The sequence below is a fragment of the Giraffa tippelskirchi genome, chromosome 9 (assembly GCF_054371585.1).
Source record: "Giraffa tippelskirchi isolate mGirTip1 chromosome 9, T2T-mGirTip1v1.2.pri, whole genome shotgun sequence".
NCBI lineage: Eukaryota > Metazoa > Chordata > Mammalia > Artiodactyla > Giraffidae > Giraffa > Giraffa tippelskirchi.
Window position 1 is genome coordinate 15697613 of NC_137283.1, and position 22689 is coordinate 15720301.

Genomic DNA, 22689 nt, shown 5'->3' on the forward strand with positions numbered 1-22689 from the left:
CAAAACTAGCATGCATATATATTTATCGATACATAAAACACCTGCATTTATCGAATGCTGAGAGTTTATGGAATATAGAGGTTGTGATTAGACTTCGTGATCAAAAGCTTGTTGGAAAAGGTTTTCTTCAGCTTAATAGATGTAGCCAGTGGAGTTTCCTGGGAGAAAGATTAACCAAAATAGAAAGGTACAACACAAAATGCAAATATACAAATACAAAATAGAATGTTTATACTAAGAGGAAGTAGCAAAATGCAAGCCAGAGTTCACAAACGCCATGAAAAGAAAAAATGTGGCAAGAAATGTGAAAGGTAAAATAGTTGATAAAAAAAGTATAAGTGATCATCTGCTTAAACGTTTCTGGCAAAACCAGTCTTTCTCTAACTGGACATTCTGGGAGAGTTTGTGGGAGGGGTATGGAGTGGGCCATGGAGATTTAGATTTTTTACAATTTTGATGTTTCAATTTTGAGATTATCTTTTTAAATTCTGTCAATTATCAACACAAGATTTCTTTTGCAGTGACCTTTTCAATTGAAAGTCATTTTTCATAAGTAAGATTTTATTTCTTCTAAAAAAGGATCCACAGAAGTATGTTAAGTTGTCGCCAGAACTTTTTTGTTCTTCAGAGGGTTCTGCAGTGAACAGGCGGTTGTCAGGAAAGGAAATACAAGTGGCTTGATCTCACTTGTAATAACTGAGAAATAAACATTAAAATCCTAAGCACCTGTCAGACCAGCAAAGATTAAAGTTTAATGATATGCTTTTTGTGAGGGTATAGAGGAATGAACCTTCACACGGATTGTCTTTAGGGACTTTTTGGCAAAAATATCTGTCAAAATTTAGTAATGCATATTTCCTTTAATCTATTAACTCCATTTCTAGGAATTTGTCCTACAAACACATTTATTTCTATATTCGAAAGTATGCACTGTAAGTTATATGAAATCTCTTTTTTTTTACCATCAACAGTGATAACAAAGAATTCCAAATAACTTAAGTATCCGTTAAGGATGTAACAGTGAAGCTGTGTTACAGCCATTTGATGGAGTAGAATGAGTTAGAGCCACAAATACTCATTGGAATGATCTCTAGGATTTATTACCAAATAAAAAAAAGGAATGTCCTGAATGGTGCACACAGTATGCTACCATTTGTGTAAAAAAAAACTTTTTTAACAGATACATACATATTTGCTTTATACCCTTAAAATAGTTGCAGAAGGATGCATAAGAAACTGTTGATGGTGGTTGCTTCTGGGAAGAGGAATTGAGTGTTTGGAGGACAGGGATGAGAGGCAGATTAGCTTACATATTTTTCCTATATTTTTTCCTTTTAAAAACATGTGCAGTTATTACCTACTAAACTTTTTAAAGAAGAGGTTTATATACACTTACATTTGGGAACTGTAGAGTATTTTACACGTTTTATTTAATGTGCAGCAGACTTTTTGGTGAGAAGTACTCCATTGTTTGACTTTTCATGTGTTCACTCTCACATTTTAAACTGTTGCTCAGCACCTTGTTTCCTGGCAAATGAGCAACAAATTCCAACCTTGCCTTATACACTTACCAGCATTTTAAAAAAGGAAAAAAAAGCCTTAAAACCACAATTTTATAATCAAGGTTTGGAGGCTGAAAAATAAGTATCTTAACATTCTAGAATACAGATTTTTGTTTAAAAAAAAAGTTATGCTATTTGTTGAGAAACTGCTCTTAAATTTTAAAGTAACTTTTATTGCCTTTATGTAAGTAATAGTCATTGTAGAGAAATAATAAGAGATGAATAAGCAAAACTGATGATAAAATTCTTATTCAGCCACTCATCCAGTATTATAAATAACACCATAGTGTTGCTATACAGACTCTTTTATACCTTGCATTTTGTTTAGGCAGCAGTCTTTCCTTGGACATTTTTCTGTGAAAGGAAATTTTTCTCTCCAACATCATTTAATGGGCTGCATAGTTTTCCACCTTATAAACAAATACAGATAAACACAGATACATATCTATGTCCATGCATCCACTTTTCTTGAACTAGCTGGTTTTTAAATTGCTATAATAAACAATAATCCCTTCTAAACATCCCTGCTAAATCTTTATTATGCCCTTAGGATAAATTCTGATGGAATTGCTAGGCAAGAAGGTAAGGGCAGTTTAAAGCTTTTTGGTAAATGTTGGCATATTTGCCCTTGGTGCCATTCAGATTTGCAGCAAATTATTTTGAGTGTATTAGAAAGCTTCCCTTTGTGAGAAAATCCTTGGAAAACTATTGCATAGGTACCATCTATACAGCCTGTCCTGTTAGGGCCATGGGTATACATTAACAATACAGATGTTACTGCCCAATTTCATGGTTTTTAGTTATCAGACAAACTAGTGCACTTTAGTTTAAGTAAACCCTAATCTGGCTGTTCTGAATATTCCATTCTAGGTTTTAAATCTGTGAGTGGAATTCAGAAGCACTCTACACCTTTAGAAATGTGCTAATTATAGTCATCTTACCAGCATTTGAAGTTGTTTATTATGAAACAACCTTGCCACCTTTGAATATTATTATTTTTCCTATCTCTTTGCTAGTTTGATAGAATAAAAGTGATATTCACTGGTTTGTTTTGCATTTAATTGCTTGTTACAGAATTTAACTATTTTTGTTTCCATTTGTACTTACTCTTTTGTGAATTATTAGTTCATGTTCTTAGCCTCTTCAGTATTTCCCTTCATTATTGATTTAATCACTTTAGGAGTAGGTTAATGAAGGTATCTGTGTAAATGAGTTAGTAATTGTAGAGCACTAATATTTGTAAAATGTTGCCTTGTAGGTAGTATAAATCAAGTCTGCCAGTCAAGTGGGCTCTAGTAATTTTAAAACAAGCTCCTGTTTTAAAAGTTTTCTTCTCCATACTTAAGGCTTTATTTCAGCACTGTATACTTGAATTACCAAATCTTTCTGTAATACTTTCTGTATTTACTGTGCTGAAAAGGCCACAAAAGCATAACTCCTGCTCTTAGTCCAGTTGAAAAAGAATGCAGAAATGTGATTTGAATGTTACATAACAGCATTTCATTTTGAGTCCCATCATGTGTATAATGATTAGGTAAATAGGTAACTATTTAGGGAAACTATTAGGGAAATAGGTAACTAGTAAAATACTGACATTTCTACCGTGTTAGCACCTTGGTGTTCTGTACTGCAGTCTGCCATTGTTTTCCTCAGTGTGAAAATTGGCAGAAATTAAGGAACTTCAGTATAGGTAATACTCTCTTTTTTTTTTAAGCTATGTGTTGGGTACCTAAGTGTTCTTTTTATTATTATGCTTTTATTATTTATATATGTTAGATGTTAACTTGTACATAGCAAATATTTTCTTTAAAAAATTTTAAATAGGCAGATATTGTGGGGAAAAGCTGTTCCCCGAGAATACCAAAACTAATTTAATTATGTATTCTTTACTGTAAAATTGTTCAATTTGTCCACACAAATAATATTTACAGTATAACATATACACATTATAATCTTAAACATCATATAAAAATAATCATTAACTTCAGAATCAATAACTGATTAGTACATTTAGAAAAATGAAGAATTAGTAAAAAGATTAAAATAACAATGGTCATTAGTTTGCATCTTCTTAGGATGCTAATCATCACTATATACGTTGTTTCTAATAAATCTGAGCTGTGGTTATCTTTCTGAGTACACATATTTAAGTTTTGCCACTTTCTCCAAAAGATATCTAAAAACATTAGTTGTGATTATACTGTTAAGTGTAATTTTCATGGTGTAAAATACTTATACTTTTCCTTCTTGTAAGAGTCTGAGTGGATCATCAATACACCAGTATGGCCTTGCGATCGATTGGATGTGCTCAATCGGCATAATCTGCTCTGTACAATCGCACATGAAATCTTAGCGAAGAGTCTTTACAGACAGACATTTGAAGTTTTGCAAAATCTACCAGGTTTTCAAAATTCTCAAGGTATGTTTTTTCGAAGTCTAGCTTAATTATCTCTGGCCCATCTGGTATTTAATAAGAAACAGTTCTCCACCTGTCTTGGTTGAATTTTATATTCCAGCATGTATTTTTAATGATGTTGGTTTTTGTAAAATGTGTTCTCTGCAAATTGAATATACTTTTCTGATGGTTTGAAAAAAAAAAACCAGAAATACTTATCTTTGGGTTGTCTGTCAGCAGTTCCTGAAAGCAGCATTTCATCATTCCCCTTTTCCTTCCTCTGTCAAGTCATCAGCAAACAAGTAAATTAATCACATAAAAAAAATGGAACTTAGTCTCCATTGGAACATAGGAAAACATGGACTAAATGGAGGAAATTCAGCAGATGACAAGTTCAAAGAAAGAGATGCCCATGTGGGCAGTGGCAGGTAGTGCTGAATGCTTGCTGGTCATAGGTCAGTAGCAGGAGAGAGTCCATGTCAAGGGAAACAGCAGAAGCTTTGGGTCAGAAATGAGCTGAGCAGTGGGTTCAGGGCACGGGTTCATGTTTAATGAAAACGTTGACTTGAAGGCCTCCCCTCAGTGCTGTGTCAGTCTCCATTTTCCCATGTATTCCACTGAGATTCTGTATTGTCATTAACATTCTTATCCTTTTCTCCCCCTAGATAGTAAGTTTCTTAAAGTCAATGAGGTTTTCTTTATTTTAGTATCTCTGGTACAATGGTTGCTGTAGAACTAGCTTTTGATATACAGTTATCTTAATAATGAAACAAAGTAATAATAGTGAGATTGATCAGATAGTTGTGCTAGATTTTGGAAATGGCAGGCTAAAAGAATTTACTTTTCTATGTGTAGTTGGGGATCACCCTAGTTTTGGGGTCAGGGAGTGACATAATGAAGTTGGTATTTTAGGAAAGTTCCTCTGGTGTAAGGTAAGAAGATAAGTTTCCTGATAAGACCTGGACCACTGAAAAATCCTAAAGTGATAAAGACCTAGAAAGTGAAAGTCACTCAGTCATGTCCAACTCTTTGTGATCCGTTGCACTATACAGTCCATGGAATTCTCTAGGCCAGAATACTGGAGTGGGTAGCCTTACCCTTCTCCAGGGGATCTTCCAACCCAGGGATTGAACCCAGGTCTCCTGCATTGCAGGCAGATTCTTTACCAGCTAAGCCACAAGGGAAGCCCATTAAAGACCTAGAGTCTGGGTCATAGTCCCACCCAATTGAATATAGCGAATAAAAGAGTTGGAAGTCTCCAAGGTGACTTCACTTTCTTCTAAGGCAGAAAGGAGTAGACATACCCAAGAAAGGAGGGTTTGGGGTTTTTTTATTTTGAGAGTGAATATTTGTGAGTGGTTGTTTTATTTTTAGTAACAGGAGATATCAGTCTGAGGTCCATGCCATAGATAGAATGCAGACAGAACCGTGCAGATGCAGTCACATGGGAAACCATGGACAGGGGTGTTAATGCAGCCTCTACGGTCACATTCCTTTCACATTCTCCATTACATAGTGGACACACCGTTTTGCTTTTGTTGAATGTTTTTTTTGTTAACTTAGTGTATGGTGACTGTGTCCCCTGTAGTGGGTAGGACTGGGCCAAGGAGAGTAGAGGGGAAACAAAAGGAGTAAGAGAGAAGTCTGAGAAATGAAAGTAGATCAGTTTGACTTTATCAATTATTTTTTCTTTTCAGAAACTGTGGAGGTCTCACAGTATAGCCTACTTTTTAATAAACTTCTAGATGCCTGTATAGAAAGCAACAGCCTTGGTATGTCATCCTCTGTAGCAGAATTCATGATTTCAAAGAGCATCCCTATTGATTTTTCCTTTCTTAGAAGATTAATTACTTCTTTAGGAAGGAGTTGTTTATGGCTCAAAGCCAGAGCCCACTACAAAAGTAAGTTACATTTTAAACTTTAATTTTAATATATTGGTTTTGAATTTGATTTTCTAACCTGACATCTATGTATAATATTCACAATGTGACATTAAATATATAAAAAGATCAGTTTATACATGTTTAAAAACAGTGGTCTACACAGATGTGTGCTCTTTTAAAGCCTGTTATGTCTCTTATTTCTAATTACTATATTTTTATTTCTTTGCATATTGGCATGTCCACTGGAGAATATGAAAAGGAAATAAATGACAGAATTTGAACCAGTTTGGCATATTTTATAAATATATGGGAGTAAAACACTTGGTAAAATGAAGTTTAAGGAATGTGTACTTATCCCTGACCTTTTTGGTTAGAGTATTTTATAACAGGCACACAGGAGGTACAGAGGCTGTCATTACTGTGCCACATGATATGTAATGGGTTTTCACATGGCTCTCAGTAACAGAGCTTTGTTCATCTGTTAGCAGTTGTTCTTTTCTGACAAGTAAGCCTAGAAAAGGAATATTTCCTCTAGTCCCAACCTCCTCGCAGGTATTTTAATTAGAAAACAATTCTGTAATCTACAAAGGAATTCTTTTCTGCCTTCATGCAGTGATTTGTCATAAATTTCCAATTCTACCACTACCTTCTGTATAACAAACATTTGAGTACCTACTCTGTCACCATTGTGCCGTATGTGTCAAACATCCCAGCCACCCCATCGGCGCCAACAGAAACCTCTCGGAACTGGGAGTATTTCTCATGTTGCCAGCTGGGATCAGTTTAGCAAGTGGTAACTTTTATTTCCCCAATGAGATGTGAAAGAAAATATTAGTATGCATTGCGGATAGTAAGATTATATATTATTTGATATTCTTATATGTGTGCTAGGTCATTATGTAAAATGTATTTCTTATTGCCAGTTACAATAAAAAGTTTTGAAAACTGAATTTTTTTAAAAGGATGATCAGAAATCTAGAGACAAGGTAGAATTGTTTGTTCATAACACCTCATTTCAATTTTATGGTTATGTTTCAACTCCTCATACTCTCTCTGCAGACTGCTAGAAATCACACCACAAAGTATATAAGTAACTATTTGCTATAACTTGATTTTAGTTTTTAGAATTGATGTTAATGAGATTATTTTTTTCCAAATAACTGTTCGATTTGGGGGAAATGCCATCAGAAGGCATTTATATATGCCACAGAAACAAATTATTAACTTGGAAACATTTAACTGAGATTTCTATGATCTTTATGTTTTTTAGCTGAAGATGAAATTTTGTATTAAAACAGCTAAACTTAACCATTTAAAAATTTTAATTAATAGCTTTATTAAGATAAAATTCAAATACCACACAGTTCACCCATTTAAACATGTACAATTCAGTGATTTTAGTGTATTTACAGAGTTGTACAACCATCACCACTATCAATTTTAGGACATTTTTATCAAGCCAAAGAGAAACCCCATATGCATTGATTCACCCCCCACCCCCCAGATTCTTTCAACCCTGGTAATAATTTATTTTTAAAGACATTTTTTTAAGCAATGTGTTAAAGCAATTAATGCCTGAGTACAATTCAGTACCTTCCTTATTAGTACTTTTCCTCTTATGTAAACACATCTATGCCTGATTTTCATATGCAGTGAGGCTTTAGGGACTTATACAAGTGAGGTTATAAAGAGTATTTTTGTTGTTTTTTTTCTAATGTACCTGAGTTATAAAATGAAATGAGTAATTTATAGTCACTGATCAGTCTTCAGAACATCACATTACCCAACGCTGTTGACATTTAAAATATCGATGGAACTCTCTTTGGATTTATCTTCACACACAGGTTAACAAACACTTGAAAAGATTTTCAGTGCCTTATAATCACATCTAGTGGAAATATTTTATCATGTTCTATGGCTTAAAGTAAGTGGGCAGTTTTGAAAATTTCTCGCTTCATAGTTAATGTTTCAAAAACATTTTACAAAGAATGATCTCAAATGTACTAGGATAAGCTCACTACCATATAATTTAATGCAGTAAATCTGCCTCTAATGTGAAGAATTATTCTGAAACAAAAATAATTATCACCTATAGAGATTTTGGAAGCCTATGTTTTCACCTGTCGGAGTTTTAGTAAAGTTTGTTCTATTACTTGATTTTCAGGTGCTCTTTCACTGGGTTGCTACCCACCATTGGAAGGAAATTTGTACCGAAAACTTCTACTGATTCCATGCTATTTGTCTGAAATTGAAATGCTTTTAGCCATTGAAGTCTTCCTGGTATCTAATGCTAGTAGTATTCAGAGTCCTGGAACTTCTACACAGATGCTGCAGATAGTTTTAAAAAGGTTGGTTGAAATATTTCTAACTGAATCCTGACAGTAGGTCCTGACTCCCTACACCTGCCCTAGGATGTAAATGTTTTATCTATTTGTGTATATATATAAAGCATTTACATATATATATATATATATATAAAGCATTTGCACATATATATATATTTGTGCATGTGTGTATTGGCAAACTTAGGTAAACGTTGAGAAAGGATTTGACCTATTTGAGATTTAAAACTAAACAAGTTAGTGAAGTCACTCAGTCGTGTCCGACTCTTTGCAACCCCATGGACTGTAGCCCACCACGCTCCTCCGTCCATGGGATTTTCCGAGGCAAGAGTACTAGAGTGGGTTGCCATTTCCTTCTCCAGAGGATCTTCCCAACCCAGGGATCGAACCCGGGTCTCCCACATTGTAGGCAGATGGTTTACCATCAGAGCCACCAGGGAAGTAACAGTTTCAAAGATCTTGTTAGATATCCAAAGAGATGGGTCTTCTTTAGATATGGACCTTTCTCATTTACTGGTGGTTTTCAGATAGGTACCTGAAAGTGATTTATTTTTTTTTTTGGTCAACACAGAAGATGTAAAAACCAAGTCTAAAAGGGAAATACATGATCATTTATTAGATTCAGCCAAGAATCCTGTTGAAAATAAAGCCATCAGCACTAGTTTTGATATTTTAAAATGTTGTAAGAAGTGCATAAATATTACTCTGTGTGGCTGTTGGACCAGAGTGGCATCCTTTCCGATCCTTTTGTTCAGAGTCCCAGGATGTAGTTGTGCACCATTCCAATTTCTTGTCAGCTTTATCCAGGAAACTTGTAAGATAAGGGTCTCACAGGGCTCCTGTTTGAGAGTATCTTAACAAGAATTTTACTTCAGTTTACTGGTGTTAGAAACCAGATCTTCAGACTGAATATTCTGTTAGCTATCTCTTAACAGTGCATGTTATCCCAAAACTTAGTGGCTTAAAACGGAAAAAATTATCTTAGTTCCTGTGGGTCGGGAATGTTGGGGGACCTTAGCCAGGTGGTTCTGGCTCAGAGTCTCTCACATCATTGGAGTCAGGATGTGGTCAGGACCTGCAGTCTCCCACCTGATGGCTTCACTGGGGCGGGAGGATCCATCTCACAGCTGGCTCACTCATGCCTGTCAGCAGGAAGCCTCAGCTCCTCACCACACGGGCCCCTCCATAAGTTCCTCAAGTGTCTTCATGGCACGACAGCTAACTTCTTTCAGAGTGAGTGGTCCAGGAGAAAACAAGGAGGAAGCTACAGTGCCCTTTTTGACCTTTGTGACCAGATCTGTGAAGACTCTGACATTTCACCTATTTGCAGGCTATCAGTGAGCCTGCCGCAGTCACAGGTCCTGGCATAAGACACAAGACTTGTGGGTTGGAGACAGGACTTGATCACTCATGGCACAGCAAGCAGCAGGATTATCTGCACATTTGCATCTCTTCCTCTGGCTCCCAGTCCCACACGCAGACCCTGATGGATATACCTGTGCATGAAGTGAGTCCCATTACAGGAGAGGCATTCTGAACTTAAGATCCCAGATCTTTTATACTGGATTGTCAGCATGCCTGCCCCTTTGCTCTTCAGGTAGAAAGGCTGTAAGCAAACCTGCCTTTGGCTCCCAAAGGAGAAGCTATCTTTGTCTTTCAGAGTTGTTGACTGTAGTAAATAGTAAACATCCTTAAAATCTGGAACAAGGGAATAATCAGTGTCTCTGCTGTCAAAATTTCCAGAAATGCAAGAGACCTGAAACATTTTAAACTCACAAAAATTAGTTTTTTTGCTAGAGCTCTTTTCTGAGGGCCTTATATTTATGACTGTGCACTACAGTAGCGTGAGTTATTTGCATTCCCCATTATCCTAATGAGGGTTTGGTTTTCTCATAACTTTCCATTCCCCACACATATGCAGTCTGTATTCATTATTGGATGTGGTGGGGGCAGTATTTTTGACACCAGTCCATAGCTAGTGACATGCCTAGAGCCTCTTTTGTCCAAACCAATATTGTTTTCTCTATTATTATTATCATACTAAGCCCTGCTTTGTTACATTAACTTCTGAGAGAGAATTTAATTCATCTTCAGACTGTCAAAAACTGCATGTAGTTGGCATATGCCCAGATTTCAGACACCAATCCTAAGCTAGAATGTACTAGAAGCGGCCTGACCAATCTTTACTCCCTGTGATCACTGGTTCCTGTTCCTCACTCCCCCCACTCTGTGGATCATGCTTGGTGCTAATGCAGGTACACTTACACTCGGGCTTTGCTGCTGGGCCCCCTGTGTGCCCGGGGGCAGGATGCAGTGAACACAGGGGAAAAAGTGATGCCTAATAACAGCTACATCTCTATTTTATATACTTCTTTCTCCCTATCCCACAGGAGAAATAGCTATAATGTATGAGTTTTTTGAAATTTTGAGACTGGTAGAAAACTTAGTTTAAAAGTAAATTTAAAAAAAAAAAGTGAATTGTAGCACTTCAGTGAAATACCTTAAATCATGACTGAAGAAAATAACTGGAAATTGAGTAAAGGCATACAGCAACTATTTCTGTTACCAGATGTGAGCTTCATATTAAGTATATATTACAATTAAAAATAGTTGTATCAAGGTAAAACATGGAATGTTAGTATCTCCAAACTTGATTAAATTTAATATTACTTTATGTATTATAATAATTATACAATTATTAATGACAAAGAGAGAGGTAATAAGTTGTGTTCTAGATCATTGTTTCCAGACTGTGGGTTGTAGCTTGTTTGGGTAGTGAAATCAATTTAGGGGGTTGCAACCATTTTATTTTAAAAAATAAACCAGAATAGAACATAGGGTCATAAGGGTGAGTCTTGTTCTGTGAAACTTTTCTTTCAGTGTTTATGTAGCAGGTATATACTGGGTCACAGTATAAAGTGTCTTTATTACTGTGCATCATAGTCAAACAAGTATGAAAGCCACTGATAGAATATAGTAAAAGACTGTCATAGCTTAGAACTAATACATGTAAATTACTATCTTTTAAAGAAACTATATAGCTTCCTTTTAGAATTTCTGACTTTGTGAGGTGTTCACTTTGTAGATGTGAAGAAAACAAATCTCGGAGCAAGGATGATTACCAAGCTGCAGTGGAAAGATTAATTATGGCTGCTCGTATATCAGATCCAAAGCTTTTCATTAAGCACATGACCGTCAATGTTAATAAGGAACAGGTTTATAGTTTGGAACATTGTTCTGCCCTGAAATGGTTGAAAGAGAATATGAAGTGGGCCGGAAAGGTTTGGCTTTTCAATAACCATTAGTTATAAAGTTTTTTTTTAAGTTCAAGTAATCATTGTTGAAAATAAAAGGCAATAAAAATAGATAGTTTTCACTATATTCAGCTTTTGCTCTTTATCGATATATAGTATGTCAATAGTTTTCAAACATTAAAAATTTTGATTGATGTATGCAACTTAGAGGTTTTCCCATACTGCAAATGATTTTTGACATTACTTCTTGACTTCTCTTTAGGTAATCTCAAGAATGGTGAATCCCAATTTGTTCTAAAATCTAAGAAATGAAAAATTACAAACTGAGTATTGTGCAGCATTTAATAAGAGGGAGACATAAAGGAGAAAGGATGCAAGCAGGTGTCTGGAGCTTTCAGAACAACCATTAGGGGTCTGAAGTAAATCTGGTGAACACTCAGTAAAGTGTCTAAAGCCTGTTCTACATTTGTACTCTAGAGTAGTAAAATAATACTGGAAAATGACTCAAACACTAAAATTCCAGAATACCTTCTGAGTTATACCAAAACTTTTTTTCTCTTAAATTTTCCTTCAGTGTTTCTTAAAATACTGTTTCTTGAAGATTTGTAATTTATGTACATTAGGTATGACTAAAGACAACAGTATTTTAAACAAATATGCCAGAACTTAAATATCCAAACAAGAATTGTACCTTTCAAACTACCTTAGGAAGTGTAAACTCCTTTTCTGAAGCCATCTGCAGAATCTGCAGCAGTCATTCTCCACGGTAGTCATCCTCAAGCCTTGATCTGATACTTCAAACCATAATTTAAATCATTTAGAGAAATGTCTGAGTAAGGGTACCAATTTAAAAAGAGCAAGTGGTGACTAGGGGGACTGAAAGTATTACTTAAAGGAGTTCCCAGAATATGTAATGGCAGCATTACTGGAATAAGTGTGTAACCTCACAAGAATAAAAAACCTAAAACCTAGCACTTAGCAAAATGCCTTACTATGATAAAATGTAGAATGAATACCCTCGTGAATGGTAGATGGGAAGTGAGGCAGAAGATGTCCAGAAAGAGGCCCAGTTTTCCAATATGAACAAACTGGGTGACTAACTGCCATCACTGAAATTCAGCACCTAGGAAATAAATTGGGTTTGGAGATTACTACCATCAGTTTGAAGTGCTTTTGAGGACAAGTGAAGAACAGTAAGTGAACAGTTAGAAACTTGTTTTTTCTATAGCTGGTAACTAAAGCCCAAAGAAAAGAAAGAAATATGAAGCCATTTCGATGCTGGTGGCAAGGCTGGATTTGAAAGGATGAAGATGCAGAAGATGGTAAATTAAGCTTTTAGGGAAAAGGGGATTGGATGATACGGACCACAAGTTGACCAGATTGTTTCTAACGAATGAGTAGTCCAGAAGCCTTAGGGCTGAAACAAAGGGAGGTCTTGGGTTTTTGGTTTTTTTTCCCCCTACATCGGTCAACAGTACCAAAAGATAGGGGAAAGAGGAGAGCGGTTATAGTATTTGCTTTATTTCACCTGTGGCAGTTTATGGGAATAACCAAAGCCATAGAAGCGAAATACAGGTAACAGTAAAAACCCCAAACTGATGGTGGAGAATGCTCAAGGTTTCAAAACGCCTAGATACCGAAGGGGCCAAAGTCAAAAATGCAAATCGGAGAAAATAAATTGTTTTCATTGGCATTTGTGTAAAGGAAGTCACAGGACACTCGGTAAGACCTTTAAATCTGGAGCTGTCAAGTGAGAGTCGTCCGAAGGCGACAGACCCGCGCACTCTGCGGACTGATCCGCCAAGCCAGCCTCCTCCCCTCCCAGGGAGAGGGGACCTGGGCCGGGGCGGAGAGCAGAGCCAGCGCATGCGCGCGCTCGGTCGTCCTTCCCTCCTTGCCCTCTCCGGCGACCCTCGGGCCAAGCCTGGCTACCTGCCGCCCAGTCACCTTCCGACTCCCTACCACCTAGTCCTTCATATCCGTTAGCGCTCATTCGCGCCTCCTAAAGCTTTCCGGTGAGTGCACAGAGCCCCCTCCAGGCCAGGAGGTAAGAAAACGGAGGGACGGGGGCTTCTACGCTGCGGGAAGGCAAGCGATCACCGGGTCGCCGACGTCACCGCGGGGCTGAGAACCGCTAGGGTTTTAACCTGCGTCCCGGGCTGCGCGCAGGCGCCCCAGAGAGGAAGGCCTGGCGCGCTTCAGCCAATGAGAGCGCGACCTGCGGCCTGTCCCCGAGCCCGGGCTCCTCTAGACCGAGCCTCGGAGCCGGGTGTTGACGGACTGGCAGAGCAGTACACGCCCAGATGAGATTTCAGGGGTGGGAGCTCACAGAGCCCCGGGGGTAGGAGCCTGTCAGAGCCGGTCGTCAGGTGCGGCAAGAGCAGGCGGGAGCGGCGCGAGCTCGTTGGCCGGGCTGGCGCCCCGGTGCGCATGCGCCCCCGCGTGGCCCAGAGCGTCCCGCACAGTCCTGCGGGAGGAGCGACCGTCCTTCCACCTGGTACCTAGTAGGAAGTGGAGCAGGTCAGAGCAAGCCCTCGCGGAGGAGACTTGCTAGAACTGGAAGCTGCAGGACCGAAGGGACTCCGTTTGTACTTTCAGGCTGCTCGGGGCAGAAGTGCGGGGTGGGGGGGGGGCGGGGCGGCGGAAGGGGAGTGCGGGCCGAGCAGCAGTCAGAGTCACCTTAGCTCGACGTGCTAACTTTTGAACTCAGACAGTGCAGGGGCCGGCGTACTCGCGTCGCATCTGTTTTAACTTGTTTGAAATGAGAAACTTGAGACAATTTCAATTTTGTTTCCGCTATCGTATTTCCCCGAAGTGTTTGACTTATAGAAAAATGTTATGATTCAAATCTCAGAGCATAAGATATACGAAAGGAAAGCTTTAAAAACCTAGATATTTTGCTACAATTTATTTATTTATCTAAAAGGCTTCCTGCTTTTGCTTTTTCTTTGCTTTTCCCTTTCCCTAAGAAGTATTAAACTGAATAGCAATGAAAAATTGCCTGCTTTTATCTCTCCTTGATAGAACATACTACTTTTTTAAACCGTAGGACATACTACTTTTTTAAACCGTAGAAGATAGTTACTAAGGAAAGCCACAGTTTAAGTGAGAGTAAACCTAAGGATATTAACCCTGTTAAAGTAAATGACTTTCAAATAAAAATTATGCCACCTAACTAAAGATCAGTACTAAGACCTCTATGTGGCAAACATGGTTTCTGTCAAAAGTAATTTAAACAAAAGTTTTAAACTACCCGTAATTTGGCTTTTCCACCTATTTAGATATCTATTTTTACCCAATTTGATTTGAAACTGCCCAGATTTAATGACTCACTTTAAAGAGCACAGAATTTGGGTTAAAATCAGAAATTTTCGTTTTATGAAATAGAAGCTAGTGTTGTCACTATTAAGTGTATTACGGCAGCCATTTACTATGGTTTGTAATTGAATTGCATCTTTCCTGGTCTTCCTCCCACCATGCAGAGGATACAGGCTCAGTGGAAAAGCCTTCCAGAGCCCCGCCATTCTAAGTGTAGCCCCTGGGAGTTGCCTGTAGTACTTTGTGCATTGCTATGTCATTTCATTTACTGCAGTGTTTTATAATCATCTGCTTGTGTCTGTTTTTCCAATTCCTCCCTCTCTCCTAGACTGTAAATTTTTGGAATGGTGGAGTTATCTTGGTATTTTTCTATTCCCGGTGTTTAGATAGAGCCTGGTACGTAAGTGTTTGGGTAAATACCTGTTGATGAGCTAGGTAATTAAGGCCCTGAGTTTCTCCCAAGTGTGGTAAGACAGAGGGATGTTTTAGTCATTTTGTAGCATGCCTGAGGCCTTTTCCAAATGAAGGACTAGTGGGCCAGGTGAAATGAGGCCAAGATTGGCCCAGGTATGAATTTGAAGACCAGAATCCTGCCGCTGACCTGGGTGCCTCCGCCTTTTCGACTTATTTCTCACTTGCAAACGGGAGCACCCAGCTCTGCCCTTCAGTCAGCTGATAGTGATTTGATTTTCTGGGTAGCTGGTTCTGTAGATCTGAATCTTCTGGTCTTCTTAGCAATTATATTTCTCATAATAAATTTAAAAGTTGATCATGGGAGTTTTCAGCCCCTTATGTCTCATTTTCCCAGGGCCTGTTTATTTCTCGCTGAAGTGATAAAATTGGGTGCTTGGTCTTGAAAAGATGAGAACTGACCCAAGATCTATGCCACGTGAAAAGGCAAGCAGCCCTGTGTACCAACCCGCTGGCCTATAACCTTATTTCCACTTAGTTGTTTGGTTTTTTTTATGTCAATAAGTAGGTTAACCATACAGGAAACAAAGAACAAGGTCAAGCAAAACTTAGAATCTTCATTTGATTTTTAGCATACAATTGACTATATAAAAATCTTCCCCTCAAATTGTACTCAACAGGTATATTTAAAGAATTAAAGCTTAAAAGTTTCCTAACAGACCCCTCAATCCTGTAAGATGATAGAATGCCTTAAGGCAGTGATTCTCGAACCTGAATTTGGAGAACCACTGCCCTAAAGGATATTCCCTATTTTCTTTTTCTTCTCTTTCTTTGCTTGTGTGTGTTAGCCACTCAGTCATGTCCGACTCTTTGAGACCCCATGAACTCCTCTGTCCATGGGATTTTCCAGGCAAGAATACTGGAGTGGGTTGCCATTCTCTTCTCCAGGGGATCTTCCTGACCCAGGGATAGAACCAGGTCTCCTGCATGGCGGGCAGATGCTTTACCATCTGAGCCACCAGGAAGGGCTCTTCTTCCCTTCTTATCCCTTCTGTTTTTTTTTCAAAAAATGAGTCCTGATCTGATCACACCTTCCCTATCACTTAGTTGTCAGAGCTTGCTTTTAAAGGAGGGCTAATGGGAAATAATTTTTTCCAGTGATTTAAATAGGAAATGAACATCTTAGAATTGTAGTTTGGTTGAATGTCTGTCAGAATTATAAGTAAAAATATTTTTTATGTACATTGGCATTTTCCTGTAGAAATATGAATGGCCACCTTTGGGGAAGGGAAGGATTGTTGGCAAAAGGAAAAGAAGTCACATTCTCTCTTATAATGCCTCTCCACCTCCCAGTTGCAAAACACTGTCTTTAAAAAGCCATGTTCGTGATACAGGGTGCTCCAGGCTGATGCAGGGATGGCCTGGAGGGATGGGATGGGGAGGGAGGTGGAAGGGGGGTTCTGGAGGGGGAAAGCATTTATACCCATGGCGGATTCATGTCAATGTATGGCAGAACAAATACAATGTTGTAAAGTTAAAAAGAAAGCACACAAATACAAGTAAAAAAATAATAATAATAATAAATAAAAAGCCATGTTCATTCATTGAAAAGGCAGTTGCCACAGCACAATACACTTGATTTTACCCATTTCGGTTCCTTTGCATTTTGAAGAGAGAAATGCTACTAACATGAAAACCTATATTTTTATACTATGCAAGTGCTTTCCAGCATTTTAAATGTGTGTTTCAACATTTTTTCTTAAATACACAACACAGATAACTTCAGCCTAGTGAGCATCAGGTAAAGCTCAACAATGCTACATACATCTGTTGCTGTTTCATTTGTGTTAAACTTGTTATTACTGGTAGTATTAAAATTGTAATTTATGACAATTATTTTTTATTGATTATTATTAGAATTGTAATTTTTTCTTTTTATAAAAGAGAGACAAATTTCAGTAAAATATTTAGTCCTTGAATAGACTTTTTTTAATTGAACTATAGTTGATTTACAGTGTTGTGTTTCAGATGTACAGAAAAGTGATTATTTTTCAGATTCTTTTCATTTACAAGTTGTTAAAAAATACTAAGTGTGGTTCCCTGTGCCATACAGTAGGTCTCTGTTGATTATCTGTTTTATACATGGTAGTGTGTATATGTTAATCCCAAACTCCTAATTTATCTCTACCCCCTCTTCTCCCTTGTTAACTGTAAGTTTGTTGTCTATGTCTGTGCGTCTTTTCGGTTTTGTAAATAAGTTCATTTGTCTTTTTTTTAGATTCTACATATAAGTGATATTATATGGTATTTGTCTTTCTCTGTGAATTGACATTTGCTACAATGAAGATAAAGTTTCTGACTTAAGTACTCCTCCCTAGCAGACTATAGTATGGTGTTAGCTCACACTATTCTCTCAGTTAATAAAAAATTTTTCTATTTCAGTTTGACATGACAGTACATGTTATGCAGGTGTTTCTGCTATGACATACACGCATTCCTGGAAACCTAGACATTCTGTAAGATAATATACTGATCAAGGTTCATCGAAAAAAATATACACCTCTCAAAACAAAACATGTGGGAATCTCTAGCTGTTTCATTTGTGCTATTGCAGCTCCACAGGTTGCTCGATGAAGTGGAAAATGCAAAGGTACTTGAAGCGACTAACCATCTGCTTCTTAAACCAAAGGAAGGAACTACTGGAGGATTTTCAGGGTTTTTTTTTTCAAGGTTTTGTTTATAGCTAAAACTTTCTTTGTAATAGTAGAAAGCCCACCACTGATAATCTCAAATCATTAACATGGTGGGGAAAATGCTTGTGATATAACATCTCTCCCCTGCTGACCAGATGCACATAAGCTATGTTAGTTCACATTAAAGAAACTTTTTTTTTGGTAGCAGAACAGACTGCTTTTGGATTATCTGTCTCATTTATTAGATGAGGAGCAGACTCAGGGATGTGAAACAACTTGTCTGTTCTCACACAACTAGTCAGTGATGAAGTCAGGATTTGAATATGGAGTTCAGAGACTCCAGGCTTCCCAGGTGGCGCTAGTGGTTAAGAATCCACCTGCCAGTGCAGGAAATGCAAGAGACACAGGTTCAATCCCTAGGTGGGCACCCCAGTCCAGTATTCTTGCCTGGAAAATTCCATGGACGGAACCTGGCAGGCTGCCTGCAGTCCATGGGGCTGCAAAGAGGGGGACACAACTGAGCATGCGTGCTCAGAGACTCCAGCCTCCCTAAGGATCATGCCGACTGCCTTCCCCAGCAGCGTCATGTTCACTTAAATTTGCCTTGAGTTGGCCTACATCAGCGCTGTCCAATAAAAATACAGTATGAGCCCCAGATGTAATCACAAAACACAGTTAAAACCAGATTGTGTTTTGCTTTTAAAATAGGAACAAGTGGAATCAATAAATTATCGTTTCAGCATCTCATCAGAATCTAAAATTCTTAATGTGATACTTTGCATTTCTCTCTGTGGCCCCGCCTTCCTCCAGAAATCATATTCATAACCACTGGACCCCAGGGAAGTCCCTGTTTTGTTTGTTTTGATGTCTTGCTTTGGAAAGTGGGCTGCGGAGCATAACTTGGATCACCTATGTTGCACATCAGGTGGAGGCATTGTGATTTCTTGAACTTCTAAGATACTGCTGCCCGAAACCGCTAAGACAGGCACATTGTTGTTGCAATGGGAGGCCTATGTGCTTTCTATTGTTCAGTACTTAGGACTTTTCAAGGCTTCTTTTAGAAGCCTGAGGAAAAAAGCATAGTGGTTAGAGTGTGGCTGCTTATTATTTTCATCTGTTTCTCATTTGTGTTCTTGGGTGACCATGTGGCTCTAGAATATTATTCCTCATTTCTTATCCACAGTTTTAGCTCATTTTATCATCTTTGCAGTTAAGTGGCATAAATGTTCTTAATATAAAAAATGAAATAACATCATGTGTGAATGTGAAGGACTCTTTTCCTCTTGAACTCCATTGGGACCACAGTCCAGAGCTGTCACTGGACAGGTTTCCCAGGGCCAGGGGCCTGTCTTAAATACTCAGTAAACAACACGCATGTCATTTTTGTTGTTTAGTTTTGTATGCCAGCAGCATTGTTTTTGGTTTTAATTTTAAGAACATACTTTGCATGTTCATGGTAAATAAACTAGGAAATATGAAAAGTAAATGGCTTCCTAGCCTACACATACAGAGAGCCAGTTTGGGGTTGGATATGTATAATCTTCTGATCTCTTCTTTGCAAACTTTAAGCCTTGTACCTGTTCTCTCTTAACTAAGTCGTGATGGTTCAGTTGCTTTGATTGATTTATTTATTTTTGGTTGCACTGGGTCGTCATTGCTGCGCACGGGCTCTTTCTAGTTGTGGTCAGCGGGGGCTACTCTTCTTTGCTGTACACAGGCTTCTCATTTCAGTGGCTTCTCTTGTTGTGGACTGTGAGCTCTAGCTGCATAGACTTCAGTAGTTGCAGCACAGGCTGAGTAGTTGTGGCACACGGGCTTAGTTGCTCCAAGGCTTGTGGCATCTTCCCAGACCAGGGACTGAACCTATGTCCCCTGCATTGGCAGGCAGATTCTTATCCACTGTACCATCAGGAAAGTCCTGTTCAGTTAATTTTGTGACGACGTTTGGTAAGAATTCAGTCCATCATGGACAGCACTGAAACTTGAATAAAAATGATTCTTCTTCTCTCATTATGTCTCCATTTAATCTCAGAAATCTTCCAGATGGTAGGAATATTTCTGGTATCTGAATTTATTACAAACAAAATAGCAAGGTGAATGGTTAAGTAAAACCTTTTTAAACATTTAAATGAATGCCTATAAACACATTCTGTATCCAAGAGGGTCTTGCCACACCAGTCAGTTCAGTTCAGTTCAGTTCAGTCGCTCAGTCGTGTCCGACTCTTTGCGACCCCATGAATTGCAGCACGCCAGGCCTCTCTGTCCATCACCAACTCCCGGAGTCCACCCAAACCCATGTCCATCGAGTGTCAACCAGAAAGTAAATGGAAGCATCCACTGTTGTTTGCAAATGCACTTTTTAAGTAGGTTGCTGCTGCTGCTAAGTCGCTTCAGTCGTGTCTGACTCTGTGCGACCCCATAGACGGCAGCCCACCAGGCTCCCCCGTCCCTGGGATTCTCCAGGCAAGAGAACTGGAGTGGGTTGCCATTTCCTTCTCCAATGCATGAAAGTGAAAGTGAAGTCGCTCAGTCATGTCCGACTCTTAGCAACCCCATGGACTGCAGCCCACCAGGCTCCTCCGTCCATGGGATTTTCCAGGCAAGAGTTCTGGAGTGGGGTTCCATTGCCTTCTCCATTTAAGTAGGTAATTCTTGACTTTTCTTTAAAATACATTTTCTGTTACTGGCAGTTATGCTTCATTACATTGCCTTGGTTCAGATATATTAACTGCATTATAAAAACATTTTTTATTTTAAGTTAATTTATTATTTTTTAATTGAAGGGTAATTGCTTTACAGAATTGTGTTGGTTTCTACCAAACATCAACTGAAAAATTTTTAAACCATTTTTAGTGCTTAAGATTTTGACAGAATGGGACTTGAGCCATGTGGTGGTTTGTTTTGAGGGAATATGCTGCTCCACATGGCTATTAAGAATGGAATAGTGTAGAAAGCTCCGAGCTTCATAACCCAGGGGGCGAAAGGAGAAAGGATTTTTTCACCTGGTGAATATCGTGTGAATAATAAGTCATTTCAAGACTTTAATAAGAGATTGGTCAATCTTTTTAAAGTCACTCGATCAGTTGACATGGGAACTATAGTATAGTTGAAATTCTTGCTGAAGCTCTGAAGTATTGGAAAAGTTCATGTGATTAAAATCATGTTTCCCCTTTATCTGCTTAAACTTTAAAAAAAAAATGCCTTGTTTTTTAGAGCAATATTAGGTTCACAACAAAAGTGAGCAAAGTACAGATTCCCACTTCCTCCCTACACACACATAGCCTCCCACACCTGAGTTGTACATTTGTTACAATTGATGAACCTATATTGACACAAGATTATCACCCAAAGTCCATAGTTTACATTAGGGTTCACTCTTAGTGTTGTACATTTCATAGGTTTGGGCAAATGTATAATGATATGTATCTACCATTGTAGTAGTATTATACAGAGGACTTCCACTGCCCCCAAAATCCTGTGTGTTTCACCTATTCATCCCTCCCTCCCTGCCAACCACTGATCTTTTTACTATCAGCATAGTTTTGCCTTTTCCAAAATGGCATATAGTTGGAATCATACAGTATATAATCTTTCCAGGTTGCTTCTTTCACTTAGTTATATGCATTTAAATTTCTCCCATGTCTCCTCATAGCTTGAGAGCTCATTTGTTTTAGTACTGAGTAATATTCAATTAGCTGGATGTACTATAGTTTATCCGCCCACCTACTGAAGGATATCTTGGTTGCTTCCAGGGTCTGGCAATTACGAATAAAACTGCAATAAACATCCGCGTGCAGGTTTGTGTGTAGACATGTTTTCAGTTCATTTGAATAAATACTAAGGAGTGTGGTTACTGAATCATATGGTAAGAGTCTGTTTAGTTTTGTAAGAAGTCTCCAAACTGCCTTCCAAAGTGGCTGTATCATTTTGCATTCCCACCAGCAATGAATGAGTTTCTGTTGCTCTACATCCTCACCAGCATTTCTTGTCAGTGTTTTGGATATGGCCATTCTAATAGGTGTGTTGTAGTATATCGTTGTTTTAATTTGCATTTCCCTGATGACCTATGATGTGAAACATATTTTTATATGCTTATTTGCATCTGTATATTTTCTTCCATGAGGTATCTGTTCACATCTTTGGCCCATGTTTTAATCAGATTGTCCATTTTCCTGTTGTTGAGTTTTAAAGATATTTTTGGTGTATGTTGAATAGCGATCCTTTGTCAGATATGTATATCCTTTGCAAATATTTTCTCCCAGTCTGTGGTTTGTTTTATCTTTCCCTCTACATTGTCTTTCACAGAGCAAAATTTTTAATTTTAATGAAATTCAGCATATTAGTTCTTTCCTTCACAGACTGAACCTTTGGTGTTGTTTCTGAAGAGTCACTGACATACCTAAGGTCATCTGGGTTTTCTCCTAGGTACTCGTCTATGAATTTTGTAGTTTTGTTTTATATTTAGGTCTTTGATCCAGTTTGAGTTAATTTTTGTGAAGTGTGTAAGTTGTATGACTGGGTTAATATTTTTGCATGTAGATGTCCAGTTGTTCTGGTACCATTTGTTGGAAAGATTATCATTGCTCCATAGTAGTGCCTTTGTCAAAGATCAGTTGGCTGTATTTTTGAGGTCTGTTCCTAGGCTTTCTTACTGTCCCATTAATCTGTTTGTGTTCTTTCTCCAGTTACTCACTGTAACTTTACAGTAAGTCCTGAAGTCCACTAGTGTCAGTCTTCCAACTTTATTCTTCTTCGGTGTTGAGCTGGCTATTCTATTTATTCTACATATAAACTATTATATGTTATTTCCAAATAATAATTTGCTGAGATT

General features: G+C 38.2%; 2 protein-coding genes across 11 annotated transcripts in view; both read left to right on the forward strand.

Annotated features, from left to right (window-relative positions):
• The window catches only part of TOPAZ1 (testis and ovary specific TOPAZ 1), a 57443-nt gene extending 45882 nt beyond the window's left edge, over positions 1-11561 (forward strand). The window contains 4 exon segments of the mRNA XM_081527805.1: positions 3817-3981; positions 5655-5858; positions 8005-8188; positions 11268-11561. Coding sequence (XP_081383931.1) covers positions 3817-3981; positions 5655-5858; positions 8005-8188; positions 11268-11487 — 773 coding nt within the window. The 3' untranslated portion in view covers positions 11488-11561.
• A 1699-nt stretch (positions 11562-13260) lies between these two features.
• TCAIM (T cell activation inhibitor, mitochondrial) overlaps positions 13261-22689 on the forward strand; it is a 37342-nt gene continuing 27913 nt past the window's right edge. The window contains exons 1-3 of one of the 10 annotated variants that reach the window (XM_081527853.1): positions 13614-14020; positions 15083-15150; positions 15563-15651. Coding sequence is in view for 1 of the 10 variants with exons in the window: in XM_081527845.1 (XP_081383971.1) it covers positions 13867-13933 (67 nt within the window). In the remaining 9 variants the exon portion in view is untranslated. Of the gene's footprint in view, positions 13484-13592; positions 14025-15082; positions 15151-15562; positions 15652-22689 lie in introns of those variants that run through there. The other 9 variants (XM_081527850.1, XM_081527848.1, XM_081527847.1 and 6 more) reach the window with 9 other exon arrangements.